Here is a 12,738-nt window from a genome sequence, read left to right on the forward strand (position 1 = left end):
TGCATGATGCAATTTTGATTAGCTAGATCTGCCTTGTTCAGTGAAGTTAACGTGGTTTGACAGGACCTTGATTAGGAAGCGATCATCTCTGTTGATAGTAAACAGTTGGTCACTTTCAGCAGAGGTGGGAATGATGCCCTTTGTCTTGCATGAAGTATGATTTGTTGGTTCAAGTTCTGGTTAAATTCAAAGGGAAAGTGTGGGTGGAATGGGAGAGAATATAGTACCAGGAGAGAAGTTTATGGTATACTCGCCAGTCCTCTTAATGTTGGGGCTTTATTGTCTTGACTGGCACTGAGATAAAAGAGGGAGAGAGTCACTTTGTCTTTGAAGCACTTGCAGTGTAAAGGGTTGTGAAAGAAAGGTCTGGTTACAAAACATACAGATTAGGATAACTCTGCTCCCTATTTCTCATATTCCTGTAAGATGAATTAAAAATCCAAGTATCAAGGACTACTGATTGGTGGAATACTGTGGAAAGACAGCAGTGAGCATAAACCTGGGGCTGATGAATGAAAGTATTTTTAGAGTTTAAATCTTGATAAGAATTAGCAATAACATTTTGTTACCATGCAAATGCAGTCTCAATGATAGTATGTCCTGTCACTGTAGTAAGAGTGATGTTAAAAAGTTCTAAAGGGACTCTAGGTAAAAGGTTGTACTTTGATTTGTTTTGTTTTGTTTTGTGTACTGTGAGCTAGTCTCTGTTCCATGGTATAAAGGAGGTAATCCCACATGTGACAGGCTGAAAAAAAATTGGGTGTGTTGTGGAAACACTTATTTCTTCAAAGAATTCTTGAACAAGAAATTAAGCAATGCTTCGTGCCAGAATGTCTGTATGGTTTAATTGTTGAGGGTCTCATTCTGACAGCTTTATGCATGCAGGGGCCCAGCTTCTTGCCTGGTGGTCGTTTTAGCCCCAGGGGTGTTACGGGTGGGTTGAGGGCCCAAGTGATTGAAAAAGTATGTCCCTGTTTAGGCTCAGGAATCTCATCTCTCACTCTGCCAACTGGTTATGGATCAGTCTTTTGTTATATGACCTAGGAAGAAATAAATATATGTGCTTAATTTCTGTTCACACTGTTGCAAGCTAAACTTTGGCAGTAATTCAGTTAGCCAGTGTCAAGCTTGCTAAGACTGAGAAAAATGTAACAAATTAGACCAGATCTGTAGCTTGGATTTACATTCTTGTCCTCCTCATCTGGATGTAGTCTTGATTCAGCTAATAGGCTGAATTAATTGACATTGCCTCCCACATGCCTTGGCTAGAGAGACTACAGGGGAGGTTATATGAAGTATATGAACTCTAGCTGGCTGGGGTTTTTGTAAAAGGAAAGACAGTTTTCCATTCTTACGCAATGTTTTCTGGCAAGGCAAATTGTATCTAGCTCCCTCTAGAGCCTGTCGACTCTGCAGTCTCCCTCTGCCTCGTTTTTTTTTTTTTCTTTTTTTCCCCACCATGTTTTAATATGGAGCACACCGTTTGGCTCATGTGGGTTTAGAAACAGATGTTGCACGTGAGCAATCTCCTACATCACAGCACGTTAAGCCAGGTAATGGGCCACTGGGGTAAATTACTGTAGACAGACCTTTCTGCTACACTCAAACTGCATCTCTTTATATGAACCTGACATTTTTTCTTTTTTTATTTAAGGCTGAAAGAAATACTTCTGCTCACTTACTCTTTCCCTTCTCCATTTTTTTTTTAATACCTAAGAGGAACATTTGCCTTCTATCTTTGCCAAATTATTTAGTAGAAGAGTGTAAATTAAAGCCATTATCTTGAAATGTGCTTTTGGAGTAGACTACATACAAGTATAAGAAATTGTAGCATAGTATTTCTTCTGGTCTGCCAGGTAAAGTTTTTCCTTTTTTCTTCCTCTTCTTTAATTTTTACACTTGGGATATTGGTTATAATATAGAAAAAACAGAGGCTCCAGTTCATGCATCAGTGTTTCAGTACAGTAGCAGTAAAAGTATTGTAATGAGGAATGTGGCGCTTTTTTCAGAGATACTAAAAGTTGTTCTTAGTTTTAGAGTTACGCAGTGGTCAGTTTGAGAAAGAATAGGCCCTGCACACAGTCAGGGTTTTCTGACTAGAGAGTGTTCATCAAGAGAATGCAGAATAAGCAGGTATTGGCTAATACAAAGTCCTTAATATTTATCCATCAGTTGGTGGACGAGTGAGTCAGGAGTTAAATTACACACGGCAGAAGATTGGAGAAGAGGCCATGTTCAACCCCCAGCTCATGATCCAGACTCCACAGGAAGATGGTGCTAATGTACTAACAACAGAAGCACTCCGACAGCACCTTGAGTCTGCACTTCAGGCCAGCAGAGTACATGTCTATATGTACAACAGGTGAGGGGAAAATCAAAAATTTTCTTGATCATATGTGGTAGCTGAAAAATGGATGCGTGCTTTCCTTAATGTGTTTTTAAATAGTTGGCACTTCTGAGTGCCCTTGGGGCTGTGTTTTGATTTGAGTGTCACTGGTTTCTGATAGCTTGACACTGTGGCATGATAGCTGTGATAAATTGGCATTTAAAAAGTAAGATGGGGGAAGTGGTGTTATGTGAGGCATGCCACAGCATGCAGCATTTCTTTAGGTAAAGGTATAATGTCTGTGATCTTAAATGTAGAACCTTATGGATAGGACTCCTAACATTGAAAATCCTTCCATGCTAGAGTTGAATTCACTTGCTAATGTCATAATGAGGTACATAATGGCTGTGAACAGTGGCAGAGGCTAGTGTTCTTCCAATAGTTTGGCTATAAAGGGAAATGCAGATGTGGTAGAAATGTCAGCGGGTGGAATAAGAGCTGTTTAATAACATAGACAACAGACTGTGCCTTAAAGAGTGTCTGTGGCCCCATACTGATGGTTGGCAGTTGTGTGTTGTCCAACAGAAAAATAATAATGGTGCATCTCAGGACCTCAGGAAGGTACCAGCACAGGGCTAGGATGTCTCCCTGAAAAATGGTTCTGCCAGGGTTACTAGTTACACAGTGATGTGCCTAGGAGTCCTGCCTGTGAGGCACAAAGCTCCCTGTGTTTCAGCAGATCTTTTCAGCATACCCAGCTGGTTCCTCCATGAGCTACTGCTAAGGCTCCAATTATCTTTTACACAGCTCCTGCCCTAAGTCATTAGAAGCCATGGTAGTGGAAGTTGTAATACAGCTGAAATAAGAAGGCAGGAATCTTAATGGTTCATTTGCTTCTGCATGTCTTGGTCCGCTGACTATATTTGAGTCCTCTGAGCTGGAGGTGGCTTTTCTCTTACTGGTGTCACCAAGTGATACCTTAAGTCACAAGCAGTCTCATATAAATGAGACTGACAAAAATACAAGATGTATTTTTGTCCCATGAACACATGTTCACTATCCTGTATGTATAAAAGCATCTCCCTCCTTATTTTGAGTGAGTTTTACAGAGAATATGGAAACAACTGAAATAAAGGCACTTTTTTTTTTTGGTGAGATCTAATATATCTCTTTTTAATAACATTTGCCTTACTCAATGATTTGCTGCTTGAGGCCAGTGTGTGTATATGAGTCACAGTTTTAAATGTCTGTTATATTTTCAAAATTACTTCTAGTAATTGTGCAAGAAGAAAATATTTGTCCTTCACATTTCTTACAGACAGTGGAAATTGGAACATTTGTGTTACAAATCAGGAGAACTCATCACAGAAGCAGGTTACATGGACCAGGTATGTGTAGCGGGCATTCAATTACAAGGTTTGTGTATTTTCATGATTCAGCTTGTGCTGCATTGATTATATTCTCGTGTGACTGTGTTTTTCCTCTTTCTGATTTTGACAGATCATAGAATATCTTTATCCTTGCTTAATTATCACTCCTTTGGACTGCTTCTGGGAGGGAGCAAAGCTACAGTCAGGAACTGCCTATCTATTGTAAGCATGTGTTTCTGGTCTGAATGTTTTAAATTGTATAACTGTGTACAGTGCTTCAGTTTCATTTCCATTGTTTATTCAGATTATGATTTAACAGGAAAAATAAAATATGAAGTGTAGTGTATCTGCATAAAAAATACACATATACGCATATATGCATGGATTTTTTTTTCATTTAACACAAGGTTTACCTGTTTCTGTGAGATTATTTGTAAACCTCAATTTAAATCCTCTTTTATTTTTCCTGTGTTGCTAGCATGAAAATTAAAATGTAAATTCTGAGTTGGAGTTTTAAGAATTTTATGCTTTACCTTTTTTTTTATCCCTGGAGCAAAGTTGTTTCTGGTGGATTTTTTTTCCCTCCATAAAATACAAAAACATTGGTTGGCTGGGAATTTTAGACCTAAGAAAATGTCTTGAGTTAATTTCCAAGCCTTCCTGAGGAGTAAAGAACAAATCCTTTGCTTCAGAAACCATTAAAGAAAGCATATATTATATTTTATAGATGGTTTCTCACAGTTTACAAGTGTGATATTAGATGCCCTGAGTTCTTTAAAGAGTTAATTGTTAATCTGTGCAGGCATTTTCTGTTAATTATGCAAGAGTTAGCATTTGAGTTATTGTTTCTGTCCTGGTTTGCATGTCTCTGCAAAAGCAATTTGCAATGGCCATCTCCTAACCTTTAGTGTACAGTTTTAGATGGGGAAATAAGGGGGTTTGTGTTTTCTGGTTGGGAGATTCAGAATAATGACTTAAGCCTGGTTAAGCAGATACAGTGTGGTTTGAACCACAGAATAAGGCAGTCAAAAGCCTTTCTGGTCTGTCAACATCACAAATTCAGAAGTGGGGGGTGGGAGACGTGACAGTGATAGTGGTGACAGCCATGGTAGCAGGAAGGCTTGATGGTTGATAGTCAAGCTGCCAGGGCATTTGAAGGAGCACAGTATTGTTACAGATAAACAAAGATCAGTTATATTGATTGATTACATTTGCAAGATGATTATTAGACTAGCAAGAAGTAATCTGATACTATGAGAAAGGCTTTCTTTCCTCAGTGCCCTCTCTTCTGTCCCTTTCCCCTCCCCCCTAATTCTTTGAAGCAGCAGTTGGTTGCTTTTTTGTTATTTAGGTTCTTGATAATTTGTTTTGCTTTGTTTGTAAGTGAAAGTATTTTTAACCACTTTTACAAGATAGCTTTGTAAGAACCAAGTATTTTTTTTTGTTCAAATTATAACTGGGCTTCAAGAAAAGTACATAAACAAATCTAATTAAAGCATGCCTTACATTTTATGAAACAGCTTTACCAGAAAAGGTTTTAACTTGTAGCAGAAAATAACTCAGTTATTTGTTCAAACATGAATTTTAAAGTACGTTTATTTCAGAACTTCTTTTGTCTTTTTTCTATGTGTCTTTCTCTCCTGGTTGCTCTTGCAGAGGGAAGCCTCCTTTGCAGTGGATCAACTTTGACCCTTTAGAATTCTTGGAAGAGTTAAAGAAAATAAACTACCAAGTGGAGAGCTGGGAAGAAATGCTGAATAAAGCGGAGGTTGGTCATGGTTATATGGATCGACCCTGCCTGAATCCTGCTGATCCCGATTGCCCAATCACAGCTCCCAATAAAAATTCCACCAAAGTAAGTTTGCTTGTCCTTGTGCATGTCTTTTCAAGGGAGGCTGGGGGGTGGAGAAGGTTGGGGGGGAAGGTCAAACAGACTAGAAGAAGTACCGTTTTCTTCCAAGCAGTATATGGCTTGTATTCTTGCATGATGTCATTTTTCTGTTCCTATTACCCGCTGTTAGCTCACTGTCATGGATTTTGCCTCCTTGTGTGATGCAGTGCTTAATCCTGTACATTCAGAGTGAAAGTACAGTTGTCAGCTGTTGCTGTGGCACTGCAGTGATGTGGCATTTCAGCAAACTGGTGCCTCAGACAGACAATAGCCACTGCTGGAACACAGCTGCTGCTGCACCCCCATGCCATGCTGAAAAGCCTTTCCTCAAGTAGCTCCAATTTTGTTGATTTTTTGTGATGAGTTCGAAGTCCGTCACGTTAGACTTTGGAGAAATTGCCATCTGGTCAACAAGCACCTGGGTGTTTTCTTAGCTTGATTTGTTGAATGCCTTTTTCTAGTAGACTACCCAGATGGTCTTTAACATCCATGATTCTAGTTCACTGAGTGCTGAATTAAGGTATGAATTTATAAAGTTATGAAACCTATTAACTGCTTCTTTGTAACTTTTTCTAGCCTCTTGATGTAGCCCTTGTTTTGAGTGGTGGATGCTATGGACTGTCAAGAAAATACATGCATTGGCAGGAGGAGCTGATTATAGGTGGTACAGTCAAGAACAGTTCTGGTAAACTTGTCAGGTAAAAAAAATACTTAAAGAAAATGTCAGTTTTAATTTGTTAGGGTTTATTTTTTAGGTCACGGTAGGAGGATGATGCAAACTCTATTGCCCTTCGCATGTATTATAAATTTCACTTCAGGGTGACACGTCTCAAGAGAGCAGAATTTAAAAGAATGCTTTGGCTGTTGTTTAAATATAAAGTGGTGTCATAATTTCCTGCTTCTTATCTCAGAATGATGGTGTATGTCAGTCAGAAAGAAAGCTTTTTACTGACAACTTTGTTGTTTAGAATGTATGTATAAAGCATTGAACAGTCTGTAAAGCACTGAACACCTTTGATCACATTTTGAAATATGATCAAAGGAAAAAGGAAGGAAAATAATGCGAGTAATGTACTAACTCCTTTGACTTCTCTCAGAATTCCAAAATATTCACTGAATGTTTTATTCAGGGTCAATACAGAGAATAGTCTATTTTCATGTCCCTGTGTTGTTAATACAACTTTGAGTAGTAACACAAACTCAAACCCTTTGTTTTAGACTTCTAAACGAAGACATAGAGCACTGGACTTTAGTGGGGAGATAAAACTGTGTGATTTACTGTTCTGAAAAATGCAGGCCATACTAAACAAAATGAAGTATAATTTTTTCCAGAGAACTTTTAACCTTTTTAGCATTCACATAACATATTGATGATTCTCTCACGAAAGAGCTAAGTAAGGCACTTCCATTGAAAGAGAAAAAGGTTCCTTCTCTTACTAATTAATGGTTCCTTCTTATTAACCAATAAGAGCTTCTGAAATTGTTGGATGGAGTTGCATATTGTGGACATTCTGGGTGGATTGCCTTTGTGTATTCCCCACAGTTTATTAGGCATGAGGAGTTTAATCTACTACCCCTTCTCTCCAAGGGGTATAAAAGACCAAGGTCTTCAAATGACATTTTGCCAGCATTTACAAGACTTCATAGAAATAACTGTTCCTGTGGCATCCTCACAGCAATCTGTCTTATTAAGCATGAACTTAAGAACAGATTTGTAGGGTTATATTCTTTTTTCCTGACATTAATCCTACTGAAAATAATGTCAAAACTCTTATTAACTTTAGTGAAAACAGATTTAGCCTCAATAGCAGTACAACTGCACCAGATACACAGAAGAATAATTATACTCTGTTCAATTTTAATACAAGCATGTTCTCTGTAAAATCAAGAACTCAAGCAAGCTCCTGTTAGAATTGCATGGGCACCTCATGCCATGAAAATATTTTCCTGAAAATGCTCAGTTTATGCCTATTTCTCCTCTCTCTTCTCTCCGTGTCACAGTGCCCAGGCTTTGCAAACCATGTTTCAGTTAATGACCCCTAAGCAAATGTATGAACATTTCAAGGGGTATGAATATGTTTCACATATCAACTGGAATGAGGACAAGGCAGCAGCAATTCTGGAAGCCTGGCAGAGGATGTATGTTGAGGTAAAATTGAAAATAACTTAGATACTATACTATAAAGTCCTACTAAGGGTCACTGCCTACTTTTTATAGTATTTCCTTAAGGAATATGCTTAAAACAGGACTGAGCAATTACCTCCCTGTTTTTAAGAGTTCTTCTGGTAGTTTGTTGGTTGTTTTTTTGGCTTTTTTTTCTTTTTTTTTGGTTTGGGTTTTTGTTTGTTTGTTTGGTTGGTTTTGGTTTTTTGTTTTTTTCCAGTAAGAAGTTGCTTGGTTATTCCTATATGAGAAGCCATGAAGGTTTTACTTTTTCCTGCCTGGGACAATTTTGTTTAGCTGGGGCTGAGAAGAAACCAAATAGCTAGCTGGAATTTAAAAGCTTTTGGTTGGCGATTATTCTAAAGGTGTCTGGAAAACATTAGCCACCCATGGGCTGCTCCCTCAGCAGCAGCCCAGGTGAGGAGGCTGTGTGACAAGGCCTGCCTTCTGTGTCCCAAACCCTGCCCTCCACTGCGCTTCTTCTGACCTCTGCAAATGGTCTGACCTCTGACCTCTGACCTCTGGCCAGGCAGGGAGGGGCAGAGACGTGGCTGGCCTGGGTTAAGTGCAGAACTGGTACTGCGTTGTGGAGTTACAGGAAGGGGTTCAAGTTAAGTGTTTGTAACGAGCTGGGCATGCAGTAGGCTTTCCTGAAGGGCTCAAATTCTGTCTCATAATCAGCAGCTTGCCAGAAAAAAATCAGGAAACACCATCAGTGTTTTATCGCATCAGCATAATGTCTGTGTAGAGCATGGGCTTTAGCAGAAACATTAAGGCAAAAAAGATTTGATTTCAGATGTGTGCTGTAGAAGATGGTAATGACTTTTTTGACTAAATTACTAAAATGAAACAAAAAAATTCTTTATTCACACAAAGTTTTATTTTTCTTTTCATAGGTTGTTCATCAAAGTGTTGCACAAAATTCTACTCAGAAGGTGCTTTCCTTCACTACGACCACCCTGGATGACATCTTGAAGTCATTTTCTGATGTCAGTGCTATCCGAGTAGCTAGTGGCTACTTATTAATGGTAATAAAATAAATCTTTTTAATTTTCTTTGGTAGTAGAGCAAGGCTTAAAAATTTACTTTATTGTTACCAGTTTGTAGTCCAGAGTATTTTACGAATATTTAAAGTAAAACCTACAGTTTGTAAACTTTACCTCAGGCTTCTCACCTGTTCCATTTTGTAACCTCTGTGACATGTGTATTCTGATTAAAAATTGTGTAAGGATCTGTAGGTGGATGGGGAGAGACAGCTGATAGATGAGGACATTCTAATATTTTGGTTTTTTTCCCCCAAATTCCCCTCTGCCTCCTCTCCTTAGCTTGCCTATGCCTGTTTAACGATGCTGCGGTGGGACTGTGCCAAGTCTCAGGGTGCTGTGGGGCTGGCAGGAGTCTTGTTGGTTGCACTCTCTGTGGCTGCAGGATTGGGCCTGTGCTCATTGATCGGAATTTCCTTTAATGCTGCCACAACTCAGGTATTTAGAAAACACAAGTCTGCTGTTAAATGGCAAGTACTCTGTTAATGAATGAACACAAGTAAATCTTTGAGAAGTAAAGTACTGAAAAAATATTTTGGCTCTAGATTTTTACTTTACTGTTTTCCTATTTCATAGTTTATGCTGTGATAAATTAAATTATCATGCTGACAAGTGATACTGAAGAAAAAACAGGTATTATGTAATCTGTATAATTCTTGTTAGGTTTTTCTGTGTCCCAATACAAGTGGAGGCATCCTAAGTATCTAAGGAACTGCAGATTTGTTTTTACATCTGAATATACTAGGATGTTCAAATTCTGAAAATACATGGAATGTAACTTGAATTATTATCAGATATTGTCTATTCTGGTGAGAATTTGTACCTGTTAATGGTATATTTTAAATTCCTCAGCTACATTCCAGAATAAAAGTTAATACCTGTATTGCATCATTTCCATTTTCATTTTATCCTTGGATTTGTGTAGAGTGTAATGTAAAAGTTGCTATAATTAGCCATTTAATGGCTAGCTGCATGGCAGATCATAACATAATCTATTTGGGTTTTGTTTTGTTTCTTCCCCAAGGTTTTGCCTTTTCTTGCTCTTGGAGTTGGTGTAGATGATGTTTTCCTTCTGGCACATGCATTTAGTGAAACAGGACAGAATAAGAGAATTCCGTTTGAGGTAATGACAAAATGGTGAAGGAAAATAAAACAATAAGTTTCATATAGGAACAAATACTCATATCCAGAATTAATCAGTGGAGTTGTTTGGTTTTTTTTTTAATAGCTTTCCTAGGGTCTAGAAATTCTTATTTCTGTCAAAATACGAAATTATAGCAATACATGTGGTCCTAGGACATTTTTGAATGTTCATATTCTTGTTTCCTTTTCTTTTTTTGTAGTGTCTTAGGTTTATTTTCTCTTGAAATTTTAATTTATAAACTGTTACATAAAGACAGACTTCCATAATCCAAATTCTGCCAAAAATTTCAGTGAAAATTAATGCAAATCTAGGAATGAACTCAAATAGGAGTCTTGACAATGAGATGATGAAATGATTTTAATAAAAGATCACATAGAATAGAAGAGATAAGGGAGAAAGAGAGGGAAGGCAGTTACCTTTACTTTTTTTTATGGCCCTAGAATTGAGTTATTTTCTGTATTTTTCTCTTGTTTTTATTTTCTGAAGTTTATTATTGACCATGACATTTCAAAGCATAACATATAACTGATAGGAAATCTAAGGCATCATCACTTTTATGATTCTTTACTTTTATTAATATTTTTAGTCTCAGTCCAAATTTTCACATCCCAAGTACATCCCATTTAAAACTAGTGTATATTTGCTGATTTTGTTTTGAATGAGCAGTCTTCCATGTGCTCTCTCCAGCTGGTTTTGTATGTAGGTAGTGCAACCTCACTCTATAATCTCTGTCTGCTTCATAATAGCCTGTTGGGTTAGGAAAGGGTCATGTGTTTATCTTGATTTCTTGGTGGGTTTTGTGTGTGGTCCCTAGACTTGGTGGAGTTCTTTTTGTTTGTTTTGTTACATATTTTTTCAAGATGTGTGGCTATGTTATGCCTCTCTGCTGTTAATACATGCTTATTTTGTCTGAAAAATGAGAACACCAAGTGATTCTACCGGTAAAAATTAAATCCTTCTCAACAGCAGATATATTTGATATATTGTCAGCACCCATTTAGTTTTGTGTTCTGAAGCTAGAATCAATTCTAGTCATGTTTTCTGCCCTCAAAAACTTGAGAAATTCATCTATGTTCCTACCGAATAGTAAACTTGATATATAGTTTTCTCACATACTCTGAATTTATCTTCAGAATTTAACGGTGATAATTTTTCACTGGTACTGTGTTATACCTGTAGGATGACCCCATCATTTGCAGGACATCAGTTTATTCGCCTGACTTTTAAGATGCATCCTTTGTTTTGCAGGACAGAACAGGTGAATGTCTAAAGCGAACAGGAGCAAGTGTAGCCCTTACATCTATCAGCAACGTTACTGCTTTCTTTATGGCTGCCTTAATTCCTATTCCGGCTTTAAGAGCGTTTTCACTCCAAGTAAGTTTATACCCTTTATATCCAAGTAAGCTACCCATTGTTAGCTCTGATGCCCTGTGGAAGTGTGATAATGGTACTTGTTGGTGCTGGCACTGAAGCCTAATTTTGGTGCTCCTGTGGTTCACTGAGCCAGAACCTCACTGCAGCAGTACCACAGACCTGGGCAGTAACAATTGCTGTCTGCTCTCCATTCTCCTGCTCCCTCTTCTCATGCACAGAGTCTCTCACATCCTGGTAGCAGGTGAAAGAATACTCTGTCCCACCACAGCTGGGTTGAATGCAGAACCCAAGCTATATGTAACTAAGAAGAAAAAAGTTCCCAGAGGGATTTGTATTCTAAAGTCAAGAGGAGTAGGTTGCAGTGTAGTGTGTACTGTACTGTTTCTCAGCAGCAATTTAATCCTTTCATTCATGTTTGTCCAGTTTGCTGCTCTTCAAAACTACAAGTGCAATTGCAGCAGTACATATGAATTTGTAATTTTAATAATTACTGTAGCACTTCTTACTCCCTTACTCCCAGTAATTTTAGCAAACTTGGAGAAAACTTAATAATTATATGTTCCAGATGGGTACAAAGAAAACGTGAATTTTGTGTGCTGAACCATGCATTGCTTGCTCTGCCTTCCTCTGTCTTCTTCTATTTGTTTGTGATAATATATATTCATAAATATGAAATATTTATGATATTGGAGAAGGATTTCTTCTAAAAGTGAAGACTGAAGAAAGATTTGGAAGTCTTTCCCCTGACACTAGCAATTTATAGCACTACAGTGCACTGTACTATTTCATAGTTATTTTTCTTCTTCTCTGGCCCGATTCTCCATTGATTTTTATTCTCATTGAGCCCTTGGCTACCGAGAGGAAGCAGGGCTGCAATTTTTCCTAACACATGTGGCAGTTGTTGCTGTTCTCAGAGATTTAAGTATGCCTGCATTAAACTGTAAAATGGTAAACTGTGATTGCAATTATGTTACTAATAATACAGAATCTGAAAAATACAAAAGCTAAAACCTGAAGCATTAATAATTTGCTTACATTTCCTTCTCAATAGACAATTTGATAGAGAATAAGAGAGAATGTAAAGGCCTCATTGGTTTTCTTTATCCTTTAGCAGATGTTTAGCCTTGAATAGTTAGCAGTGTTTAGCTCTGCTGATTTACCAAAACCTAGATGTCTCTTCTTACAGATCATATGATAGTGAATTGTTTTATTTTATAGAATCACAGAATAGCTTGAGTTGTAACAGACCTTTTGAAGGTCATCTAGCCCAACCCTGTCCCCTACACCCTGAGCAGGGACATCTTTAACTAGATGTCTCTGGGCAACTTGTTCCAGTGTTTTCCTACCCAAATTTTTAAAAAACACTTCTTTCTTATATCTAATTGAAATCTACCCTCTTTTTTTTAAAGTCATTCCTCTTGTTTTG

The 12,738-nt window shown here is 37.7% G+C and overlaps 1 protein-coding gene across 3 annotated transcripts in view; it reads left to right on the plus strand.

The window, feature by feature from the left end:
- Positions 1 to 12,738, plus strand: part of PTCH1 (patched 1) — a 73,347-nt gene that overhangs the window by 27,418 nt on the left and 33,191 nt on the right. For all 3 annotated transcript variants that reach the window (XR_010785292.1, XM_066569148.1, XM_066569149.1), the window contains exons 3-12: positions 2,173 to 2,362; positions 3,645 to 3,714; positions 3,827 to 3,918; positions 5,353 to 5,551; positions 6,164 to 6,285; positions 7,589 to 7,736; positions 8,648 to 8,779; positions 9,077 to 9,232; positions 9,819 to 9,917; positions 11,187 to 11,312. Coding sequence is in view for 2 of the 3 variants with exons in the window: in XM_066569148.1 (XP_066425245.1) it covers positions 2,173 to 2,362; positions 3,645 to 3,714; positions 3,827 to 3,918; positions 5,353 to 5,551; positions 6,164 to 6,285; positions 7,589 to 7,736; positions 8,648 to 8,779; positions 9,077 to 9,232; positions 9,819 to 9,917; positions 11,187 to 11,312 (1,334 nt within the window). In the remaining variant the exon portion in view is untranslated. The remainder of the gene's footprint in view (positions 1 to 2,172; positions 2,363 to 3,644; positions 3,715 to 3,826; positions 3,919 to 5,352; positions 5,552 to 6,163; positions 6,286 to 7,588; positions 7,737 to 8,647; positions 8,780 to 9,076; positions 9,233 to 9,818; positions 9,918 to 11,186; positions 11,313 to 12,738) is intronic.

This window comes from Molothrus aeneus, chromosome Z (genome assembly GCF_037042795.1).
Source record: "Molothrus aeneus isolate 106 chromosome Z, BPBGC_Maene_1.0, whole genome shotgun sequence".
NCBI lineage: Eukaryota > Metazoa > Chordata > Aves > Passeriformes > Icteridae > Molothrus > Molothrus aeneus.